The sequence below is a fragment of the Tamandua tetradactyla genome, chromosome 1 (assembly GCF_023851605.1).
Source record: "Tamandua tetradactyla isolate mTamTet1 chromosome 1, mTamTet1.pri, whole genome shotgun sequence".
Taxonomy (NCBI): Eukaryota; Metazoa; Chordata; class Mammalia; order Pilosa; family Myrmecophagidae; genus Tamandua; species Tamandua tetradactyla.
The window spans coordinates 5465683-5490533 of record NC_135327.1 but is presented as its reverse complement, the minus strand read 5'-3'; the positions used below and the strand labels follow the sequence as shown (position 1 = coordinate 5490533).

General features: G+C 43.5%; 1 protein-coding gene across 2 annotated transcripts; it reads left to right on the top strand.

The window, feature by feature from the left end:
• Window positions 1-302: 302 nt before the first annotated feature.
• On the top strand, window positions 303-24466 carry LOC143683201 (uncharacterized). Of its 2 annotated transcripts, none has more exons than XM_077159402.1 (3): window positions 303-595; window positions 1526-1741; window positions 24254-24466. In XM_077159402.1, the coding sequence occupies exons 1-3, from the start codon at window positions 329-331 to the stop codon at window positions 24278-24280; spliced, it is 510 nt and encodes a 169-aa protein (XP_077015517.1). In that variant the 5' UTR covers window positions 303-328; the 3' UTR covers window positions 24281-24466. The 2 variants fall into 2 exon arrangements, with proteins under 2 accessions (XP_077015517.1, XP_077015518.1); XM_077159403.1 differs by lacking the exon at window positions 24254-24466 and adding an exon at window positions 16035-16177.
• The last annotated feature ends 385 nt before the right edge of the window (window positions 24467-24851 follow it).

Below are 24851 nucleotides of genomic sequence, written 5' to 3'. Positions count from 1 at the left end.
GAAACAGGCCTCCTCTGGCTTCTCTCACGGCCGTGTCTGCCCAGGGTGGTTGCGCTGATGCGAAGTTGCTGAGGCCAAGGCGGGGATCCTGACGTTTTGCTTTCGCCTGCTTCCCTGGCTCCTCCAGATCAGGATGGGCCTCTGCAGTCCCTGGATCCCCCAAGGCGGGACTCAGCAGGCAGCTCTGTCATGGGGTGTGTGTGACAGGGGGGGTGTGACCTGGTCACTGAGTTTGGTGGGCAGCCCAGGCCAGGGGCCAGAAGCCAGGGGGCCAGGGGGCCAGGGGCTGGGGGCTGGGGGGCCAGGCACCAGGGGCCGGGGAAGGGCCATGAAGAGTCAGAGCTGCAGGGAGAGTGACGTGGCCATTGGGTTCTGGCCAAGCTGGAAGGACAGATGTCCCACTATGCCAGGTCAGCTTCTACCTCAGAGGCCCGTGGAGCTGCCAGCAGTCCCCGGAGCCCAGGCTGTGCTGGGGACAGAGACCCCCTCCGTGCCGTGCAGCCCCCCAGCCCCAATGCCCTCACCTCGTCCCACCCAGCAGGAACCGAACCCAGGCCCAGTTCGCCCTGACACCACATGTTCTCTGCTGACCAATGTGAGTTACTAGATTAGACTATGTGGGATGTTTTTTTAAAGATCATTTGTCTTTATCCACTTTAACGTAATATTTACGAGGTTGGCATACTTTTCCTGTAAAGGGATAGCTAGTACATAATTTAGGGTTTGTGGTCTATGCTGTGTCTGTCACAAATACTCGTAGACATACATAAATGAACGAATGTGGCTATATGCCTATAAAGCTTTATTTATGTACACTGAAACCTGAATTTCCTATAATTTCCATGTGTAGTGAAATATTAATCTTCTGATTTTTTTCTACCATTTCAAAATGTAAAAATCACTCAGCTCACAGGACATATAAAAACAGGCCGCAGGCTGGATTTCACCAGAGCACTGTAGTTTACTGACCCTGTAATGTATGGCACAGGCAAAAATTATATGTGAAATACATGTCATAAAGCACAGTAATAAATGAGATCACTGCCTCTCACCTGTTGCTGTGCCTTCCGCCACCCTCTCCCAGGCCCCAACCATAATTCTTAATTTTGTGTTTATCACTCAGCTTTTTCCTTTCACAGTTTTATCACGTATGGATGCATCACTAAACAAATATGTAAAATCTTACTTGCCTGGGGGATATACAAAGATGGCATCACATTGTATGTCATTCAAAGGGCCTTGCTTTTTGAACTCAACATTGTATTTCTAAGTATTTATCCGTGTAGTTTCAGGCGGTTGTGATTCATTCATTCTTCCCAGACAGCGTTTTGAGCGGAGAGGTAAAAGTCCATTCCTTCCCACCTACTCAGGGGAAGGGAGCGCGTGAGGGGCAGTTGATTAGGAAATAGATGCAATTTCCCTTTGCATGCGCGCTGGTGCCTGGGCGATTCCGTGACAGGCCCCCCCCCCCCCACGTGTCTGCATCCCTTTCTCTTTCGCTGTCAGCTGTCTTCTCCTTCTCCAGAAGGCACGTTGGCAAGCGCCGCCGCCTCGGAACCGCCGGTCTCTCCATCAGGGGATTTCAACTTCCACACTCTGCCCCCTCCCCGGCTGTCCAGTGCCTTGTGTCCCCATTGCCCTATTACCGCCCCCAGCTGTCCAGTGCCCTGTGCCCTGCCTTGCCGTGTCGCCCACCCCGGCTCTCCAGTGTCCTGCACCCCCTGTCACCGTGTTGCCCCAGGTGAGAACTTGCACAAGGAACACAGCAAGATCCAGTGCTCGGGTGTGAGTGTTGAACTCCTGGGGAGAACGTCTGACTGGCCCGGGCTGAACCAGGTGTGCCCATGATGGCCAGAGGGCGGGTCACCCTGGGGGTAGGGGGAGGCAGCTCCCAGCAAGTGGGACCCTGGGTGAGGCAGGTAACCCCAAAGCTGCGTACGCGACCAGTTCGTCTTGTCAGCACGTGTCCAGTCTTGTGTTTTGCGGAAGAATCAAGGACTAAGGCAGAGGAACAGCAGGGTATGGGAACCCCAGGGTCAGCCCAGGGCCACGGGGGGCTGCTGCGGGGGACACTGCCTGAGCAGGGTTGGCGGCCGCACTTCCAGCCCAGGGCTGCATTGCATCCACTGCCACGACAACGCTGCCACCACCGCCACTCTGCGGCCACAACCACGCTGCGGCCACCGCCATGCTGCTGCCACTGCCACCACTGCCACACCACCGCCACAGCACTGCCACACTGCCACACCACTGCCACCCCCTCCATATACCTGACACAACACTGCCACACTGCCACTGCCGCACCACTACCACATTGTCACTGCCACACTGCACGGCCACACTGCCACTGCCACATCACTGCCACTACCAGAGCCACACCGCCACTGCCACACCACTGCCACGCCAGAGCCACACTGCCACTGCCACACCACAGCAACACCACTGTCACACTGCCAATGCAATGCCACCAGCACACCACTGCCACTGCCACACCATCACCACACCACTGCCACACCACTGGCACACTGCCACACCACACCACTGCCACACTGCCACTCCCACAACACTGCCACACCACTGCCACACCATGCCACATGGCCACTGCCACATCACTACCACACTGCCACTACCATACAACTGCCACACTGCCACTGGCATACCACTATCACACTTCCACTGCCACACTGCAGTTGCCACACTGCCACTGCCACACTGCCAATGCCACACTGCCAATGCCACACCACTGCCACAACACTGCCACACAACTGCCACACCACCACCGCGCCGTCGCCACGCCACCGCCACACCATTGCCTCACTGCCCCTGCCACACCACTACATGCCATCATCACATCACTGCCACGTCACTGTCATGCCACTGCCACACCACTGCCACATTCCCACCACCTCTATGCCACTACCATACCGCCACCACAGCCACATTGCCACCACCACGCTGCTGCCATACCACCACCATGCTGCCAGAGGCGTCGCTGGGTCCCTGGTTTCTCCCTGCCTCCCACCTTCTGTGAAGCCCCCACTTCTTCCCGTGGTAGAACCGGGTCTAGGTGCTGCAGTCTGAAGGTTTCCAGCCCAACAGTATGGAAGAGAACAGATATCATCAAGTGGACCCGAGAATCAACTGGCACATCCGACTCACTCACTGGTTTCGTTCCTAGGGATTTTTGAAGCCTGTTGTTTATTTTGTTTTTAGGGATTATTTTAACCTTTTGATTGATGGGTGGCCTGTGCTCCTGAATGTCAAAAAGTAGCACCACCACTGAGTAGAAAGAGTCTTTCTGTCTTTCCTGATCTATGAAGTGGGGGAGAAGCAGTTCCTGGCCCTTCCCACATCAGGCCACAGGGAGTGGTGGCTCAGGCTGGATGGTTACAGCTGTGATGCTGCACCGCGTGGTACTGAAAGGACGGAGGCCCATCTGCCACGAAATGCCGGGCTCTGATTCAGAGAAGGTATATATTTGATCCAGAAAGATCTGGTCTGTGCTTTCAATGAGAGCATGATCAAATTAAAGACACAAGATATCCACCATGGAACAAATAGAGAACAATCGGAGAAGAATAACCTAGCCATTATGCAGAGCAAAGTTGGCTGGCACATTGCACACATACTGCAGCTCCTGTTCCCACACCCACGCCAGACATCACTAATCGATCGGAGCACTTTTTCTTGATGAGTTTGTTATCGGTCTCAGAATTCTCAACACAGTGATTCAGACATCTATCCCATCCACTTGAAATTGATTGATATAGCCTTCTTGATACAGGTTCAATGATTTTAATTAAATAAGTAATTCATCAGATCAACAAAAATCACTAACAGCCTACCATGCAGCACCAGTCAGGGCTCAATGGCAGATATCATGGCACGGCCCATGACTCGTGGCTCCGAGTCTAGGGAGGGAACCAAAGAAGTAAATACACACAAACAATGCAATGGGATAAGTCCTAATATGAGGAAAATATAGGGCTCTGTGGGTGTACAGAGGAGAAGTGCAACCCAGACTTAGGAATCAGGGGGGCCTCCAAGCTGAAACCTGGAGATGATTGAGTGTTAACCAAATAAAAGAGAAAGCACATTTCTTGAGGAACCTTTTCATTGCAATTGATAGAAACTTAGCTCAAGTTGCCTTAAGCAAAAAGGGAACTACATTAGCTCATGCAGTGGAAATGCCTTGGCTCAGGCAACTAGAAAGTAGCAGAGTGGTTAGCTTCAAGTATGGTTGGATCTAGGAGCTCAAGTGACATCATCAGGAAACTCTCTCTCTTTCATTTGGTTCTGAATTCCTCTCTGCCCTTCCATCCTTAAGCAGACAATGCTCTCATGATGACAAAGTTAAGCTTGAGTAGCTCCAGGCTGACCTCCCATCTGCTCAACAACCCTGGTGGAAAGACATTTGCTCATCCTCAGTGGTTCCAGCAAAAGTCCTGAGGGTTGACTCCAGTTTGGCTAGGCCTGGTCCTTTTCCTCCCCAAAAGCTCGGTCAAATTATATGGTTGGAGACTGAGGGAGGGTAAGTCTCCAAGGAAACTGAGACACCATTAACAGGAGAAGAGGGAATTCTGCTGGGCCAGCAAAAACAGCCTATTTTATCTAGACCAATATCCTGGCAGAGAGGCTCTGAAAACCCATAAAAAACCTGTGATGCACTGGAGGAACTGGGGGAAGTTCAGGACGGGAAGTCCCAGGTCTCAGCAGAGAGTGAGAGACAAGGCTGGGATCTCTTAACCATGTTAGGGTACAGCCTTTATCCCAGGGGCAGTGAGAGGCCACTGCAGAGTTTGAAGGAGATTGAAGATTCTGAATTGGTCTCACATCTGGTGCATTAACAGCTTTGTGGGTAGCGGGGAGAAGGGTTCAAACGTTGCTTTTCAAGATCCGATCTTGGAAACAACCTTGTTGGAGCGAACCATGCGATTTGGCGATCACATTTCCCATGGGCTCCCATTCGGTGCCATGAGCTCCTCCGGCTGGTACAGCGATCAAGGAGTGCTTTCCTGGCACAGAAGTGGCCCTCTCATGTCTGTGTCCTTTGCTACGGTTCATACACGTGGTTTTATTCCTCACCTGGAGGAAAATGTCACTGCATGGCGTGTCCTGCAGTTTTAAAAAATCTGCTTCTTATAGCCTGTACAGACCAACGGTCTGAAGCCGCAGTGCTTCTAGAAAATGGGCAGAGTTAACCCTTCGGCAGCCTCAACCCCCCGCCAGCAGGCACCCGGAAGCTGCGTCCACAGAGGACAAACCCTCCCTCGGAAGGAGCCATCTGGGGCGAGCCATAGTTCCGCTCATAAATCACTGTCTGCAAGTTTGTTTCTCTGCGTGGTTAAATTACACGGAAAGCACAACTGGATTTGTCCCCGGTATTTCCATTAGGGATAATATAAAGTGGAGGCGGAAGTTAATTGAGTTCAGAGTTCACTGTGTAATGTCAGGGAAATGGGACTTTGGCAAGCGGGGCATGTGGAGCATGTGTTCTGGGGGGTCGCGTTTTAATACGACTTCCCTGGGAGAGAAAAGTTTTCTTTCACCAGCAGTGCAGTCTTCAGAAAACAGGCTTCTGAGGTCCCAAAGGGGCTTTCACCTACATTGCAGGATCATTTTGCTTATTGAGACTTTTTTTGCAATGAGCCATGCTCGTGATATCCAAGAAGACGTAGTAAACCCCCCTGCCCTTCAAGGAGAGGCAGTCAAGCCCAAGGAGAGGCAGTCAAGCCCAGTGGATAAGAGAAGGGCCCTGGAGGCTGCCTGTCTTTCCCTCACCAGGAGCTGGGAGTCGAGGCTCTCATGATCTATCCTTCTGGCTCCAGTCTCTACCCTGCAGAATGGAGCATTCACTTTTACCTACCTGATAAACTCACCGTAAGGGCTAAATAAGTGACTGCATGTTGTCAGGAGCTTAGAACAGTGCCTGCCCCACGGAAAGGGCTGCTGACGTGCTAGCTGTTCATAAAGAACGCTTCTATGCCAGGGCACAAAGTTTAGTTTTTTAAATGCATTAGTTCATTTCACCATTAAAAAAAAATACTTCTGCAAGGGGGGTTTACATGGAAGTCCAGCACCTGGGACCTCACTTGCAAAGGACCCTTCCAAAGTCCTGGCCGTGATATGCTCATGTGGCCATGTGTAATACTTGCAATTTCTATCCGTATTCTTAAAAAAGAATCCCAACAGACCCCACAAAACTGGATCATCCCATGGAGGTAGGAATTCTTATTCCCATTTAATAGATGAGAAAACAGACTCAGAGAGGTGCAGCAACCTGCCAAGGTCACACAGCTAGCGAGGAGCAGAACCGAGATCCCAGTGCAGGTCTGGCCGGCACCACGGCACTGCCCTGACTGGTGTGGGGTCGTGGACAAACTCAACTGTGGGTCCTGCCCAGCCCAGGACCTGCCTCCTCTTGCCCTCCCTACCTGTGTCTTGCTGTGGCAGCCATCACAGAAGTTGCCCCTGGTAGGCGCAAAATAAATATTTTAGGAACGAAGGGAGGGAGGGAGGGAGGGAGGGAAGGCTTTCTAACCTCTCCTCCCATATCCAGTCCAGGTCCTCTACCAACTCTCTTCTCCCACCACATGCGCATTGGGGACCCTAGGGGAGCTGCTGATTAGGTGTGACCCTAACCTGGCCGAGGACAGGGCACAGGAGTGACCCCGGCCAGGCCAACCAGGGGCTCTGTCTCTGGAATTTGAGCTCAGAGTGGCAAAGAGCTGGAGACATGGGTAAGTCCACACTTGCCTCCTCCCAGAGTCCCCTTGCTCCTGCCTGCTTCTCCACCTGGAACCGCAGCCTTGCCGGCAATGCCATGAGCTCCCAGTGTCCTTACTATATTTACACTGAAGAAATCAAAATATTTGTCCACATCAAGACCTGCACATGAAATTCTCCCATGGCAACATAATTCATGATAGCCAAAAATGTATAAACAGCTCAAATGTCCATCAGCTGATGAGTGGGTGGAGAGCATGGGATATGACAAAGCCAGAGGAGAAATAACTCCTGACCACACAACAATGTGGGTGAGTCTCAAAAACATGCTGAGTCAAAGAAACCAGACACAAGAGAGTAGATACTGTGTGATTCCCTCTATATGAAACTCTAGAAAAGACCAGTCCAATAGGTAGGGAGAGAAAGCAGACCGCAGTTTCCTGGGCCCAGGGAGGGAGTGGGGATTGGCTGGGAAGGGGCACAGGGAATCTTTAGGGTGATGCAAATATTCTATGTCTCAGTTGTGGCAGCAGAGACATAGACATGAGCGGTCATCAAAACTCATCGACTGTACTTACAGTAGGTGATTTTATTGCATGTGAATTGTACCTCATTAAAGCTGGTTTTAAAAGAAAGCATTATCTGCCTTGACAAACTCAGTATGATTTGACTCTTAGCTGAGCACTATTCAATGACATGATAAGTCCCGAATACTTAAAAAGTACAAGTTTTCTTTTTAACTTAAGATTATCTTCTTAACTTTAAAGTTATCCCATATGATAAAATTATTTATTTGGTAATATCAAATATTTGCAAGTATGTGGAGCTACAGGGATTGTCACAAGCTGCTCTCAACATCCAGGACCCCCAGCCCCGGATTTCCACCCCTGGTCACAGCCCCTGCATGTATCCCTGGGTGCTCACACAAGGATAATCATTGCAGTGTCATTTATAATGGTGAAAGACAATGGAGCAAAACCCTAAATGTCCATCCACAAGAGAGTGGAAAAGATATCTTATCATATGAAGGTAAATATTTTATGAAAAGAAGGGCCACGTATCAAGAAAGCCAAATCTCAAAATCATAGCATTAGGTGTAAAAAGCAAATTTCAGAAAGATTCGTATATGTTCTAGTTTGCTAGCTGCCAGAATGTAATACACCAGCAACAGAATGGCTTTTTAAAAGGGGGATTTAATAAGTTGTTAGTTTATAGTTCTAAGGCTGTGAAACTATTCCCATTAAAGCAAGTCTATAAAAATGTCCACATTAAGGCACCCACAGAGGTTACCTTCACTCAAGAAAGGCCGATGAAGTTCAGGGTTTCTCTCTCAACTGGAAAGGCACATGGTGAACCTGGCAATGTCTGCTCGCTTCCTCTGCAGGCTCCTTGTTTCCCAAGGGTCCCCCAGGATGTATTCCTTCATCCCCAGAGGTCTCCGGTGGCATGGGCTCTGGCTCTCATCATTTCCATGGCTCTGAAAAGGGACTCTTTCCAAAATGTTTCCTCTTTTAAAGGATTCTAGTAAACTAATCAAGACCTACCTGGAATGGGTGGAGTCCCATTTCCATGGAAACCATCTAATCAGAAGTTACTCACATCTCCATGGGAACAGTCAAAAAGCTCCCAGCCAGCAGTATTGAATGTGCATGAAAGGACGTGGCTTTTCTGGAGTCCACCACAGATTCAAACCAGCACAATATAGAACAGTATGATTTATAAAGATAACGTAATGCTATATATTCTGTGTAGAGGCACATACGAGTAGCAAAATTAGGGAAAACAGGAATGGGAATAAGGGACTACATTATGTACATCGCATCCGACACTATGGGATGGCGCTGTGCTTAGAAGTATGGGTTGTGGTTATGGGCTCAAGACCCGGGATCAGATAGACCTTGGATTTGAATCCTGGCTCAGCCATTTCCTACTGTGTGATGTAGGTCATGTCACGTTACTTCCCTGAACTTTAGTTTCCTTATATGACAAGTGAGACCAATAATGATTTCAACCTCACAGGGATTTTTTTGAGGCTTAAATTAGATAACCCACATACAACATTGCACTTGAGCAATCTGTAAGGGTAAACGACAGCATATTTATAATGAAGTTTATATGGTCAGGGTGTGTGAAGAGTTGACAGTAAAGTCGATCCGCCATCTTATCCTTCCCTTTCTCCTCCTGCTCCAGCGGCTCTCCAACCACCACCATGCCCTCTTCCGCCTTCACCGGCTCCTCCGCCACTGGCCTCGACAGCCTTGCCATCCTCACCTTTCCTCCTCCAGAACAGCTACTGGGGGAGTGGAGACGATACAGAGCACCTCCCGGAGCCATGACGGAGATCAAAGGGACAGCGTACCCCATCCTGGAATGGCTGACTGTCTGGGAGAACCAGCTCTGGTGAGATCGCCGAGGGGTGCGGGCTTTCCCCGGGCAGGGCAGCAAGCAGCCGGAGTCCCTTCCTTCCTCCTTCCCAGGCCAGCTGGCAGAATTGGGCAGGCAGTCCCCTCAAGCCGCGGCGGCTGGCGCCCCCACCAAGCGAGGCCCCCGGACCAACTGAGAGAATTGGATCGGAAATCCCCAGACCGCGGAGAACGGTAACCGGGGGGTCCCTTCCAAACACGTGACTCCCCGGTCCGGCTGGGAACGGTGCACTCTCCCGGGCTGCGGCGGCTGGTGCCCTCCCGCCATGCTTGGCGCCCCAGACCGACTAGGAAATTTGGTTGGGCGCTCTCCCGGGCTGCGGTGGCTGGTGACCCTCCCTGCGTTCGGACCCCCGGGACGGCTGGCACTCTTCCAAGCTGCTTCGGCTGGCGAACCTCCCCCACGGCGAGAGTTTTCCAAAGTTAAAGGACCCACAGCACCTTTTACTGGTGGAACCCGCAGACAAACGTGTGCCACGAGCGCCACCTACTGGGCAGGATAAGAAAAACAGAACCCAGAGTTTTCACAGAAAAATCTTTCAACCTGTTGGGTCCAACACCCAGGGAAATCTGACTAAATGCCCAGACGCCAGCAGAAGATAATGGATCACGCTCAGAAAATTGAAAATATGGCCCAGTCAAAGGAGCAAACCAATAGTTCAAATGAGATACAGGAGCTGAGACAACTAATGCTGAATATACGAACAGAAACGGAAAACCTCTTCAAAAACGAAATCGATAAATTGAGGGAGGACATGAAGAAGACATGGGATGAACAAAAAGAAGAAATAGAAAAACTGAAAAAACAAATCACAGAGCTTATGGAAGTGAAGGATAAAGTAGAAAAGATGGAAAAAACAACGGATACCTACAATGATAGATTTAAAGAGACACAAGATAGAATTAGTGATTTGGAGGATGGAACATCTGTATTCCAAAAACAAACAGAAACTATCGGGAAAAGAATGGAAAAATTTGAACAGGGTATCAGGGAACTCAAGGACAATATGAACCGCACAAATATACGTGTTGTGGGTGTCCCAGAAGGAGAAGAGAAGGGAAAAGGAGGAGAAAAACTAATGGAAGAAATTATCACTGAAAATTTCCCAACTCTTATGAAAGACCTAAAATTACAGATCCAAGAAGTGCAGCATACCCCAAAGAGATTAGACCCAAATAGGCGTTCTCCAAGACACTTACTAGTTAGAATGTCAGAGGTCAAAGAGAAAGAGAGGATCTTGAAAGCAGCAAGAGAAAAACAATCCATCACATACAAGGGAAACCCAATAAGACTATGTGTAGATTTCTCAGCAGAAACCATGGAAGCTAGAAGACAGTGGGATGATATATTTAAATTACTAAAAGAGAAAAACTGCCAACCAAGACTCCTATATCCAGCAAAATTGTCCTTCAAAAATGAAGGAGAAATTAAAACATTCTCAGACAAAAAGTCACTGAGAGAATTTGTGACCAAGAGACCAGCTCTGCAAGAAATACTAAAGGGAGCACTAGAGTCAGAACCGAAAAGACAGAAGAGAGAGGTATGGAGAAGAGTGTAGAAAGAAGGAAAGTCAGATATGATATATATAATACAAAAGGCAAAATGGTAGAGGAAAATATTATCCAAACAGTAATAACACTAAATGTCAATGGACTGAATTCCCCAATCAAAAGACATAGAATGGCAGAATGGATTAAAAAACAGGATCCTTCTATATGCTGTCTACAGGAAACACATCTTAGACCCAAAGATAAACATAGGTTGAAAGTGAAAGGTTGGGAAAAGATATTTCATGCAAATAACAACCAGAAAAGAGCAGGAGTGGCTATACTAATATCCAAGAAATTAGACTTCAGATGTAAAACAGTTAAAAGAGACAAAGAAGGACACTATATACTAATAAAAGGAAAAATTAAACAAGAAGACATAACAATCATAAATATTTACGCACCGAACCAGAATGCCCCAAAATACGTGAGGAATACACTGCAAACACTGAAAAGGGAAATAGACACATCTACCATAATAGTTGGAGACTTCAATTCCCCACTCTCATCAATGGACAGAACATCTAGACAGAGGATCAATAAAGAAATAGAGAATCTGAATATTACTATAAATGAGCTAGACTTAACAGACATTTATAGGACATTACATCCCACAACAGCAGGATACACCTTTTTCTCAAGTGCTCATGGATCATTCTCAAAGATAGACCATATGCTGGGTCACAAAGCAAGTCTTAACAAATTTAAAAAGATTGAAATCATACACAACACTTTCTCGGATCATAAAGGAATGAAGTTGGAAATCAATAATAGGCAGATTGCCAGAAAATTCACAAATACATGGAGGCTCAACAACACATTCTTAAACAACAAGTGGGTCAAAGAAGAAATTGCAAGAGAAATTAGTAAATACCTCGAGGCGAATGAAAATGAAAACACAACATATCAAAACTTATGGGACGCAGCAAAGGCAGTGCTAAGAGGGAAATTTATTGCCCTAAGTGCTTATATCAGAAAAGAAGAAAAGGCAAAAATGCAGGAATTAACTGTCCACTTGGAAGAACTGGAGAAAGAACAGCAAACTAATCCCAAAGCAAGCAAAAGGAAAGAAATAACAAAGATTAGAGCAGAAATAAATGAAATTGAAAACATGAAAACAATAGAGAAAATCAATAAGACCAGAAGTTGGTTCTATGAGAAAATCAATAAGATTGATGGACCCTTAGCAAGATTGACAAAAAGAAGAAGAGAGAGGATGCAAATAAATAAGATCAGAAATGGAAAAGGAGACATAACTACTGACCTCACAGAAATAAAGAGGTAATAACAGGATACTATGAACAACTTTATGCTAATAAATACAACAATGTAGATGAAATGGACAAGTTCCTAGAAAGGCATGAACAACCAACTTTGACTCAAGAAGACATAGATGACCTCAACAAACCAATCACAAGTAAAGAAATTGAATTAGTCATTCAAAAGCTTCCTAAAAAGAAAAGTCCAGGACCAGATGGCTTCACATGTGAATTCTATCAAACATTCCAGAAAGAATTAGTACCAACTCTCCTCAAACTCTTCAAAAAAATTGAAGTGGAGGGAAAACTACCTAATTCATTCTATGAAGCCAACATCACCCTCATACCAAAACCAGGCAAAGATATTACAAAAAAAGAAAACTAAAGACCAATCTCTCTAATGAATATAGATGCAAAAATCCTCAATAAAATTCTAGCAAATCGTATCCAACAACACATCAAAAGAATTATACATCATGACCAAGTAGAATTCATCCCAGGTATGCAAGGATGGTTCAACATAAGAAAAGCAATTAATGTAATACACCATATCAACAAATCAAAGCAGAAAAATCACATGATCATCTCAATTGATGCAGAGAAGGCATTTGACAAGATTCAACATCCTTTCCTGTTGAAAACACTTCAAAGGATAGGAATACAAGGGAACTTCCTTAAAATGATAGAGGGAATATATGAAAAACCCACAGCTAATATCATCCTCAATGGGGAAAAATTGAAAACTTTCCCCCTAAGATCAGGAACAAGACAAGGATGTCCACTATCACCACTATTAATCAACATTGTGTTGGAGGTTCTAGCCAGAGCAATTAGACAAGAAAAAGAAATACAAGGCATCAAAATTGGAAAGGAAGAAGTAAAACTATCACTGTTTGCAGACGATATGATACTATACATCGAAAACCCGGAAAAATCCACAACAAAACTACTAGAGCTAATAAATGAGTACAGCAAAGTAGCAGGTTACAAGATCAACATTCAAAAATCTGTAGCATTTCTATACACTAGTAATGAACAAGCTGAGGGGGAAATCAAGAAATGAATCCCATTTATAATTGCAGCTAAAAGAATAAAATACCTAGGAATAAATTTAACTAAAGAGACAAAAAACCTATATAAAGAAAACTACAAAAAACTGCTAAAAGAAATCACAGAAGACCTAAATAGATGGAAGGGCATACCGTGTTCATGGATTGGAAGACTAAATATAGTTAAGATGTCAATCCTACCTAAACTGATCTACAGATTCAATGCAATACCAATCAAAATCCCAACAACTTATTTTTCAGAATTAGAAAAACCAATAAGCAAGTTTATCTGGAAGGGCAGGGTGCCCCGAATTGCTAAAAACATCTTGAGGAAAAAAAACGAAGCTGGAGGTCTCGCGATGCCGGACTTTAAGGCATATTATGAAGCCACAGTGGTCAAAACAGCATGGTATTGGCATAAAGATAGATATATCGACCAATGGAATCGAATAGAGTGCTCAGATATAGACCCTCTCATCTATGGACATTTGATCTTTGATAAGGCAGTCAAGCCAACTCACCTGGGACACAACAGTCTCTTCAATAAATGGTGCCTAGAGAACTGGATATCCATATGCAAAAGAATGAAAGAAGACCCATCTCTCACACCCTATACAAAAGTTAACTCAAAATGGATCAAAGATCTAAACATTAGGTCTAAGACCATAAAACAGTTAGAGGAAAATGTTGGGAGATATCTTATGAAACTTACAATTGGAGGCGGTTTTATGGACCTTAAACCTAAAGCAAGAGCACTGAAGAAGGAAATAAATAAATGGGAGCTCCTCAAAATTAAACACTTTTGTGCATCAAAGAACTTCATCAAGAAAGTAGAAAGACAGCCTACACAATGGGAGATAATATTTGGAAATGACATATCAGATAAAGGTCTAGTATCCAGAATTTATAAAGAGATTGTTCAACTCAACAACAAAAAGACAGCCAACCCAATTACAAAATGGGAAAAAGACTTGAACAGACACCTACCAGAAGAGGAAATACAAATGGCCAAAAGGCACATGAAGAGATGCTCAATGTCCCTGGCCATTAGAGAAATGCAAATCAAAACCACAATGAGATATCATCTCACACCCACCAGAATGGCCATTATCAATAAAACAGAAAATGACAAGTGCTGGAGAGGATGCAGAGAAAGAGGCACACTTATCCACTGTTGGTGGGAATGTCAAATGGTGCAACCACTGTGGAAGGCAGTTTGGCGGTTCCTCAAAAAGCTGAATATAGAATTGCCATACGACCCAGCAATACCATTGCTAGGTATTTACTCAAAGGACTTAAGGGCAAAGACACAAACGGACATTTGCACACCAATGTTTATAGCAGCGTTATTTACAATTGCAAAGAGATGGAAACAGCCGAAATCTCCATCAACAGAAGAGTGGCTAAACAAACTGTGGCGTATACCTACAATGGAATATTATGCAGCTTTAAGACAGGATAAACTTATGAAGCATGTAATAACATGGATGGACCTAGAGAACATCATGCTGAGTGAGTCTAGCCAAAAACTAAAGGACAAATACTGTATGGTCCCACTGATGTGAATCGACATTCGAGAATAAACTTGGAATATGTCACTGGTAACAGAGTCCAGCAGGAGGTAGAAACAGGGTAAGATAATGGGTGATTGGAGCTGAAGGGATACAGACTGTGCAACAAGACTGGATACAAAAACTCAAAAATGGACAGCACAATAATACCTAATTGTAAAGTAATCATGTTAAACACTGAATGAAGCTGCATCTGAGCTATAGGTTTTTTGTTTGTTCGTTTGTTTGGTTTTTACTATTATTATTATTTTTTCTCTATATTAACATTCTATATCTTTTTCTGTTGTGTTGCTAGTTCTTCTAAACCGATGCAAATGTACTAAGAAACGATGATCATGCATCTATGTGATGATGTTAAGAATTACTGATTGCATATGTAGAATGGTATGATTTCTAAATGTTGGGTTAATTTCTTTTTTTCCGTTAATTAATAAAAAAAAAAAAAAGAGTTGACAGTAAAGTCAACCACAAGTCACAGGGCTCTTTTGTTTTTGTTTTTTTAGCATGGGCATGCACTGGGAATTGCACTGGGAATTGAACTCCAGCATGCCAAGCGAGAATTCTGAGGGCTCTCTCTCTTTTTTTTTTTTTTTTTTTGACATGGGCAAGCTCCAAGTATCAAACCCAGGACTCCAGCATGGCAGGTGAGAACTCTGTCACTGAGCCACCGTTGCATGCCCCTGAGCGCTCTTTTTAATTAAGATTTTTCTAATTTAAAAAGTTTGTAATTAGCAGTGGGGACAACCAAGTCAATAGGCTGAGCTCTGGATCTTGGGGTTCCCCCCTATGAAACTTAGTCCTGCAAAGGACAGGCTAAACCTTCTTAAAATTATGCCTGTGAGTCACCCCCAGAGAGCCTCTTCTGTTGCTCAGATGTGGCCTCTCTCTCTAAATCAGCTCAGCATGTGAACTCATTGCCCTCCCTGCTACGTGGAACATGACTCCCACGGTGTAAATCTCCCTAGCAATGTGGGACAGAACTCCCAGGATGAGCCAGGACCCAGCATCACGGGACTGAGAAAGACTTCTTGACCAAAAGGGGGAAGAGAGAAATGAGACAAAATAAATTGTCAGTGCTTGAGAGATTTCAAACAGAGTCGACAGGTTATTTTGGAGGTTATTCGTATGCAGTATATAGATGTCACTTTTTAGTTTATGGCATATTGGAGTGGCTGGAGGGAAGTACCTAAAACTGTTGAACTGTATTCCAGTAGCCTTGATTCTTGAAGATGATTGTATAACGATACAATTTTTACAATGTGACCTGATTGTGAAAACTTTGTGTCTGATGCTCCTTTTATCCAGGGTATGGTTAGATGAGAAAAAAATATATGGATAAAAAATAAATAAATATTGGAGGATAAAGGATAAAACAAATTGGATAGATTGAAATACTAGCGGTCAATGAGAGGGAGGGGTAAGGGGTACGGGATCTATGAGTTTTTTCTTTTTCTGCAGTGATGTACATGTTCTAAAAACGACCATGGTGATAAATACACAACCATGCAATGGTATTGTGAGCCACTGATTGTACGCCATATATGGACTGTATTGTGTGAAGATTTGTGAAAGAAAAAAAGTTTGTAATTGTGTTCATTGCAGAGACCTTGAAATTACAGAGAGGCGTACAAGAAAGAAAATCAACATGACTGAAACAAAATCTTACCCAAGAAGAAACAGTTGACATTTTAATGCCTTTCCTTCTGTCTCTTTCTTTTGGCAATAAGCATTCACACAGGCTTAGGATGTGTCTGTGTGTAGCTGTCTCTCCTCCTCTTATCTATCAGAAGCATATCGCCCTTTACTATTGTATTCTGCCTTTTTCTTTTATAATTTGGAGCAGACTCTATGAGCATCTTCCCAGAAGCAATTCCTCCTTCCCTATCAGCATAATCCTGTTTCTTGGTTTTTTTTTTTTTTTCATGTATTAACTACAGTTTCCCATGATCTCGGGGAAGGTGTATAGAGATGGCCATATGTGCTAGCTATGACCAATTTAAAGTAAAGGTATGTCTGACGAGGGAGCTTTTAGTAAGGAGTTTTGCACCCTAATAAAAGGCAAGGCAGACTTGAGAAAAAATTCTGCCTCTGCCCTTGGCCACACTTCTGCTTCTTGTCTTTGAATAAGACCACGGTGCCCGGAGCTGTGGCAGCCATTCTATGTCTATGAGACAACAGGCCTAACAACAAATGCCAATGCAATGTGGATGGTGGAGCAGAAAGACAGACAAAGCCTCTTCCTTGATTACACTGGTGAGGTTCTAGACCAACCCTGAAACCATTAACTTTCAGATTCTTATAAATAAACAAAAATGTCCTCATGATTTAAGGCTACAACATTCTGAATTGCCATAACTCACTGCCAAATGCATTGCAAATACTGGCTTATTATGGAATTCTTGGAAATTAAAGAACATTTTAAGGAAGAAAATCAACATCACCTAAAATCGTACCACCTGGGATAATCACTATTAATATTTTGGTATATTTCCTTCAAACCAGAGAGAGAAAGCTTTTTTTCTATGGCTTACTGTCCTACTTTTTCAATTACTATTAAATTAAGAGTATTTTTCCATGTTATCAAAGATTCTGAAAAGCTTTGTTCCTAAAATCCATTGCCTAGGTATGTTGTCAGAACTGATAAGTTTGGTTTTATTTCTGTCTTCTAGATTAAACACAATGCTTTCTGTTTGGTATTTGTGCCTTTTATTTCCTTGCCTCCTTTGTTTCCAGCTATTGCTATATGGATTTTTTTACTCTGCTTGAAAAAGTTCCCTTTCTCTAGCGCTGTGGAAGGTATTCAGTCTTCACAGGACTCTTGATTTCAGATTTATAGTTGATGCTTGTTTCCTTGATCCTTTTGAGAATCTCACATTGCTGAGTCCTGAATTTCAGCCCTTGGTGAAGGACTTCCTGGCTGATGGCAAAATCTCGTGCATACCAGCTGTTGCTGGCTTCCCAGGACTGGAAGCCCCACCGACAAATTGGAGCGATTTCCAGGCACATCTTACTGGATGTGGGGGTGGGGAGTGGGAAGGGAAGGATAAGAGGAAGGAAGGTTCTTTCTCTGGTGGTTCAGACAGAGTCTCAAGGACCAAATCAGCCCCGCGATGCCTTTTCAGCAGAGCTGAGGAGTGGCCTAGAGCAGGGTTTTGCCTGGAGCACCTGTGCACCTGAGAGTACACACCGCGTGCAATGCCTCCGTTCAGTTCTCCCGGAGACGCGCTTCCTGGAGGCCGAGGAGCAAGAGGTGGAAAGGTGAAGACAGGCAGAGGCCCTGCAGCTCGGGCAGCTCGGGCTCAGCCGGGCCTCACATCCGGGGGCGCTCAGCCCGTCGGCCCCTCTGCTCTGACGCTTCAGCAGTGTCCGCAGCTGCTTTCTAGAATTTCTTCTGCTGTCTCACCAGTTTGGGTTTCTAACGGCTAATGTGCATTTCGTTCTCCGTTACAAATGTTTAGAAATTTCACCAGTTAGAAGAAAACGCGTCAAAATGTAAGTTCTTCAAAGTCTGTGTCCTTTCCCCTGAGATCTGTCTCAAGGCACTTGACATTCAAATGCTAGTATGTTGAAGGTCCTTGGACTTGGCTGATGTGATCACGTATTTATGCCTTTATTTATACGGGAAGAGAAAAGCTGCAGGAAGCGAAAGTTCACAGCTCTGGTTTTGGCTTTGGGCAAAGTAGGATTTGCATCCCCCTACCCCCACACACACAACTTGCGCTTACTGACCTTACACCTGGGCAGTTCACCTGCCCTCCCTGTGGCTGCTCCTTCACCTTGAAAATGGGAACATGATGCTGCCTGTCTTACAGAGGGTTTTACAATTGAGGTATAAAATTGAAGGAATATAAATGCATGGTTCTTGAGTATTCTGTTCAATTAGTTTTTACAACTATATACCCATAACTAACCAGCACCCAAAAGAAGGTAAGGTGCATTTTCAAAGTCCTACCCAGAAAGTTCCTCTATCCCTTGTTCCCAGTCAATCCTCCCACTCCAGGCATCCTCTGTTTCCATCGCCAAAGACAGATTTGCCTGTTCTAGAGATTCACGTAGAGGGAAATCATACTGTATTACTATTTTATATCTGTCTTCTTTCACTCAACTTAATCTAATGTTTCTACTGTTTTTATTAGAGAAGTTATAGTGTTACAGAAAAATCATGTGTTAAATACAGGATTCCTGAATAATACCCTGTGCTGGTTTGAAAGGATGATGTACCCTAGAAAAGCTGTGCTTTAATGCTGATTCACCTTGCTGGGGCAGCTGTTTATTTTAACCCCTATTCAGTACTGTATGTTGGAAACTTGATTAGATTATCCCACAGATTAGAGGGAGATGTGACTCCACCCATTCCAGGTGAGTCTTGATTAGTGTACTGGAATCCTTTAAAAAAGGAAATATTTTGAAAAGAGTACAGCATGAGAATCACAAGCAGCCAGAGACCTTTGGAGATGTAGAAGGAAAACGCTGCCAGAGAAGCTTTGTGAAACAAGAAGCCTGGAGAGAAAGCTAGCAGACATCGCCATGTTCACCACGTGTGTTTCCAGTTGTGAGAGAAACTCTGAGCTTCATTGGCCTTTCCTGAGTGAAGGTAACCTCTTATTGATGCCCTAGATGGGACATTTTAATAGACTTGCTTCAATTGGGACATTTTCCTGGCCTTAGAACTGTAAACTTGCAACTTAATAAATTCCCCCTTTTAAAAGCCATTCTGTTTCTGGTATATCGCATTCCAGCAGCTAGCAAACTAGAACACACCCTATGAGTAACAATTTACATTTGGGGCAGTACATTTGTTAAAAATGATGAAAGTATATTTTATAATTTTATTGTTAATTATAGTCCATGGCTTAATTTAGGATTCACTGTGTTGTGCATTCCGTGGATTTTTTTTTTTAATTTTATTCTAGTTACATATTTATAACCTAAAATATCCCCTTTAACTGCATTCAAGACTGTTAATTACCTTTACAATGTTGTGTTCCCATCACCACCATGCATTACTAAACCTTTTCCATTGTCCCAAATAGAGACTCTGCACATCTTAAGCCTTAACTCTCTATTCCCCTATTCCTTGGTAATTTATATTCTAGATTCTGACTCTATGAGTCTGCTTATTCTAGTTATTTCGTATCAGTGAGGTCATACAATCTTTGTCCTTTTGTGTCTGGCTTATGTCACACAATGGATATCTTCAGGGTTCATCCATGTATCACACATATCAGGTCTTCAGCCTTTTTATGGCTGAACAATATTCCATTGTGTGCCTATACCACATTTGTTTATCCACTCATCTATTGGTAGACATTTGGATTGCTTCCATCTTCTGGCAATTGGGAATAATGCCACTAGGAACATCAGTGTGCAAGTTATCTGTTTGAATCCCTGCTTTCAATTCTTTGGGATATATCCTAGAAGTGAGATTGAGGGTCATGATAAGTCTGTACTTAACTTTATAAGGAACTGCCAGACTGTCTTCCACAGCAGCTGTACCATTTTCCATTCCCACTGGCAGCTGAGTGTTAATGATTCCCCCACACCCTCTCCAAAACTTGTTATTTTCCACTTGTTAAAATAGTAGCCATTCTAGTGGGTGTGAAATGGTATCTCAATTGGTTTTGATTTGTGCTTCCCTAATGGTTAATGATGTTAATCATTTTTTCATGTATTTTTTGGTAACCTGTATATCTTCTTTGGAGAAATATCTATTCAAGTCTTTCACCCATCTTTAAATTGAATTATTAGTCTTTTTGTTGTTGAGTTGAAGGATTTCTTTATATATCCCGATATTAAACTCTTTTTTGGATATGTGGTTTCCAAATATTTTCTCCCATTGTGTAGTTTGTAGTTTTACTTCCATGATAAAGTCCTTTGATGTGCAAAAGTTTTTAATTTTGATATGGTCCCATTTATCTTTTTTTTCTTTTGTTGCTTGTGCCTTGGGTGCGAAGTCTAAGAAACCATTGTCTAACACAGGGTCCTGAAGATGCTTCTCTACATTTTCTTCTAGGACGTTTAGAGTTCTGGCTCTTATGTTTAAGTCTTTGATCCATGTTGAATTGATTTTTTTGTATATGGTGCAAGATCCACCTTCATTCTTTTCAGATAGAGATCTGGTTTCCCAGCAACATTTGTTGAAGAGACCATTCCTTCCTAATGAAGTGGTCTTTGCTCCCTTGCCAAAAATCAGTTGACTATAAATATGAAGGTCGATTTCTGAATTCTCAATTTAATTCCATTGGGCCTCTGTATCTGCCCTTGTCATGGTTAGGGACAGGTGTCAACTTGGCCAAGTTGTGGTACCTGTTCATCTGATTGGGCAAGCACTGGCCTGTCTGTTGCAATGAGGACATTTCATAGGATTAGGTCATGATCACGTCAGCTACATCCACAGCTGATTCCATTTATAATCAGCCAAAGGGGAGTGTCTTCTGCAATTAGTGATGCTAAATCCAATCATGGGAAGCCTTTTAAGGAGGACTCAGAGGAGACAGGTTCCATTCCTGCTTTGGCTGGTGAGCCTCTCCTGTGGAGTTCATCCAGGCCATCCATTGGAGTCATCGGCTTCGCAGCCTGCCCTGTGGATTTTGGACTCTGCGTTCCTACGGTCACGTGAGACACTTTCATAAATTTTATATTTGCAAGTGTTCCCTGTTGATTCTGTTTCTCTAGAGAACCCTAACTAATACAGCCCTTGACCCAGTACCATACTGTTTTGATTACTGTGGCCTTGTAATAAGTTTTAAGATTGGGAAGTATCAGTCCTCCAACTTCATTCTTCTTTTTCAAGATGGCTGTGAATGTTCAGGGCCCCTTATACTTCCGTTTAAATTTGGTGATTGGCTTCTCCATTTCTGCAAATAAGGTTGTTGGAATTTTGATCAGAATTGCATTGAATCTATAAATTGCTTTAGTAGAATTGATATCCTGACAATATTTAATCTTCCAATCTATGAACATGGAATGTCCTTCCATTTATTCAGGTCTTTGATTTCTTTAAGCAATAATTCGTAGTCTTCTGAATAAAATGTCCATTACATCCCTGATTAGATCTCTTCTTAGATGTTGGGTTCTTTTAGTTGCTATTGTATCTGAAATTTTTTCTTGATTTCTTCTTCTGATTGATCATTACTAGTGTACAGAAACACCACCGATTTTGGGGTGTTGATCATGTACCCCACCACTTCACTAAATTAATTTATTAGCTCTCAGAGCTTTGCTGTGGATTTTTCAGGATTTTTTGTTTATAGGAGCATGTCATCTACAATAGGGAAATTTTTACTTCTTCCTTTCCAATTTGGATGACTTTATTTCTTTTTCTTGTCTAATTGCTCTGGCTAGAACTTCCAGTACACTGTTGAATAAAAGTGGTGACGGTGGGCATCCTTATCTTGTTTCTAATCTTAGAGGGAAAGCTTTGAGGCTGTCACCATTGAGTATCATGTTAGCAGTTGGTTTTTCGTTTATGCCTTTTAACATGTTGAGGATGTTTCCTTCTATTCTTAGTTTTCTACGTGTTTTCATCAAGAAGTGGTGCTAGATTTTGTCAAATTCCTTTTCTGCATTGAGATGATTATGTGGTTATTTCCTTCGTTATGTTCATGTGGTACCTTACATTAACTGGTTTTCTCGTGTTGAACCATCCTTGCATTCCAGGGATTAACCCCACTCGATCATGGTGTATAATTCTTTTCATGTGCTGTGGGATTCGATTAGCTAGCATTTTGTTGAGAATTTTTACATCTATATTCATGAGAGATACCGGTGTATGATATCTTTATATGGCTTTGGTATGGGGGTGATGTTGGCCTCATTGAATGAATTAAGGAGTGTTCCCTCCTCTTCAATTTTCTGGAAGAGTTTAAGTAGGACTGTTGTTAATTCTTCTTGGAATGTTTCATGAAATTTCCCTGTGAAGCCATGTGGGCTTTTTTCGTTGTTGGGAGGATTTTGATTGCTCATTCAATCTCTTTATAAGTTATTAGTCTGTTGAGATCTATTTCTTCTTGAGTCAGGGTAGGTAGTTTGTTCACATTATCTACCGCTTTGACTTTTTTGTCTAGTTGTTTTACTAATTAGTGAGAGAGTTGTGTTAAAATCTCCAACTGTGATTGTGAATTTGTCTCTTTCTCCCTTTTGTTTCATCAATTTTTGCTTTATGTATTCTGAAGCTCTAATTTCAAGTGTATGCACATTTAGGATTATCAAATATTCTTGATTAATTACCATTTTATCATAAATTATCCCACTTTGCTCTAGTAATAATATTTTTCTTACAGTATATTTTGTCTGATATCAATATTGCCATTTTTGTAATATTAGCATTAATATGATGCATTTTTAACCACTCCTTTCCTTTCAACCTATCTGTATCTTTACACTTGAAGTGTGTTTCTTATAAACGTCATATATTGAGTCTTTCTTTTTTATCCAGTATTTAAATCTCTGCCTTATTAGAGTGGCTGGTGTACTTCCTTTATTGTGTTTATTGATATAATTGGATTATTTTGGTGTGTGTTTTCTAGTCATTTCATTTGCTCGGTTTCTTTGTTCCTCCTTCCGTGCCTTCTTTTGACTAAATCACATCTTTTTTAGCATTCCATTTTAATTCCAGTATTGGCGTTTACCTTTTATTTCTTCACATGTTTTTTAAGTTAGCTTAATTTACTTTTGAATAATATTTAACTTCTCCATCAGAATAATGACTTGACAACATAATTTCCTTTATGTTCTTGTGTTTACTTTGCTTCTACATATGCTATCAATTCTACAATATCTTGTTATTTTTGCTTTGAACAGTCAAGACCTTTCTAAAGATGTATAAAATCAAGACAATTTGAAAGGTATTTTACATGTATCTGGAATTTGAATTTTCTGGTGCTCCTTTCAACAAGAAGATCTTTTAGCATCTTTTTTAGTGCCGGTCCTTTGTAAATTACTCACCTCAGCTACTGTCTGTCTGAAATGTCTTTATTCCACTTTCATTTCTAAATGTTTTGGCTAGATATGGATGGCTAGGTTGGCAGGCTTCTTTTTCCTTTAAGCGTTTTTAAGATGCTGTTCCGGGGACTTCTGGCTTCCAGCGATGGGAAGTCAGTTGTCATTCATGACGTATAATGTACCTTTTCTCTAGCTTCTTTGAAGCTTTGCTCTTTATCTTTGCTTCTCAGCAGTTAAATTCTGATGTGCCTATTTGTGGTTTTCTTTGTATCTATTTTACTTGGGGTTCCATAAGCTTCCTGAATCAGTAGGCTAATATCTTTCCTCAATTTTGGAAAAAATGCAGCTATTATCTTTCCAGTTATTTCGTCTGCCCTGTCCTTCTCTCCTGTCCTCGCGCGCACGCCAGGCTTTGTGCGACTTGTTTCCCAGGTGGTTTTTATAATGACTGCCCAGAATTCTCAGGCGTCGAGGGCAATGCCATGTCTTACCAGTGTTCCGGAAGCTCCTCTGTCTCCCTCGGGGGTTTGCACCAGGCCTCATGAACAGACGGGCTTAGCAAATGTGTTGGCTTCCAGGTGGGATGCTTCAACCTTCCTAGTGCAAAAGACATTTCTAATGCTTGTCTCTAACCCACCCACAGGTCTTCGCCTTGCATTGATTGTAGGGGAGGTGATGTGTCCCTCATCATCCACAGCTGAGCTAATTTGCACTGCTCTAATTTCTGCTTACAGAATTCCAACCCCAACCGGCTTAAGTGAAGCAGGAGAGAAGTGTGGACCCATACAACCGAGATGACCAGTGTTTGCGTTTGCTTTGGTCACTGCTGAATGCGGGTCGCGAACGTGATATAACTAGCAGCGTCTCTCCAGCTCTCAGCTCTGCTTTCCTTTACCCTGGTTTTTATTCTCAGGCTGTGCTTTTCCCACACTGAGATAAACATTGTTGTCAGCCCTCTGGACTCATGTGGTCTTTGTACTTGGGTCCCTAAAGTGAGCAGAGAACACACTTGCATGAGGGTGATCCCCCACCCCTCAAAGCCCCAGAGAAGACCCTTGTTGGCCTGGCTTCTGCCATGTGCCCATTTTTCAATCCATCACTCTGGCCAGGAAGGTGGGCCATCCTGACCGTCCTGGGCCACGTGGTTAGCCCGGAAGTGGGGGAGGCAGTGGCATGACGTCAGCCCCTGGGGGTGAGGAGGGAGAAGATGCTGGGGGCAGTCGGCGGCTGGTGTCTCCTAACCCCGTCTCGAACAGGATGAATATGAACTCCGGCCGGTGCCTGTCGACTGAGAAACCTGAGAATCACATCTGTGAAATGGGCCTCCTTCTT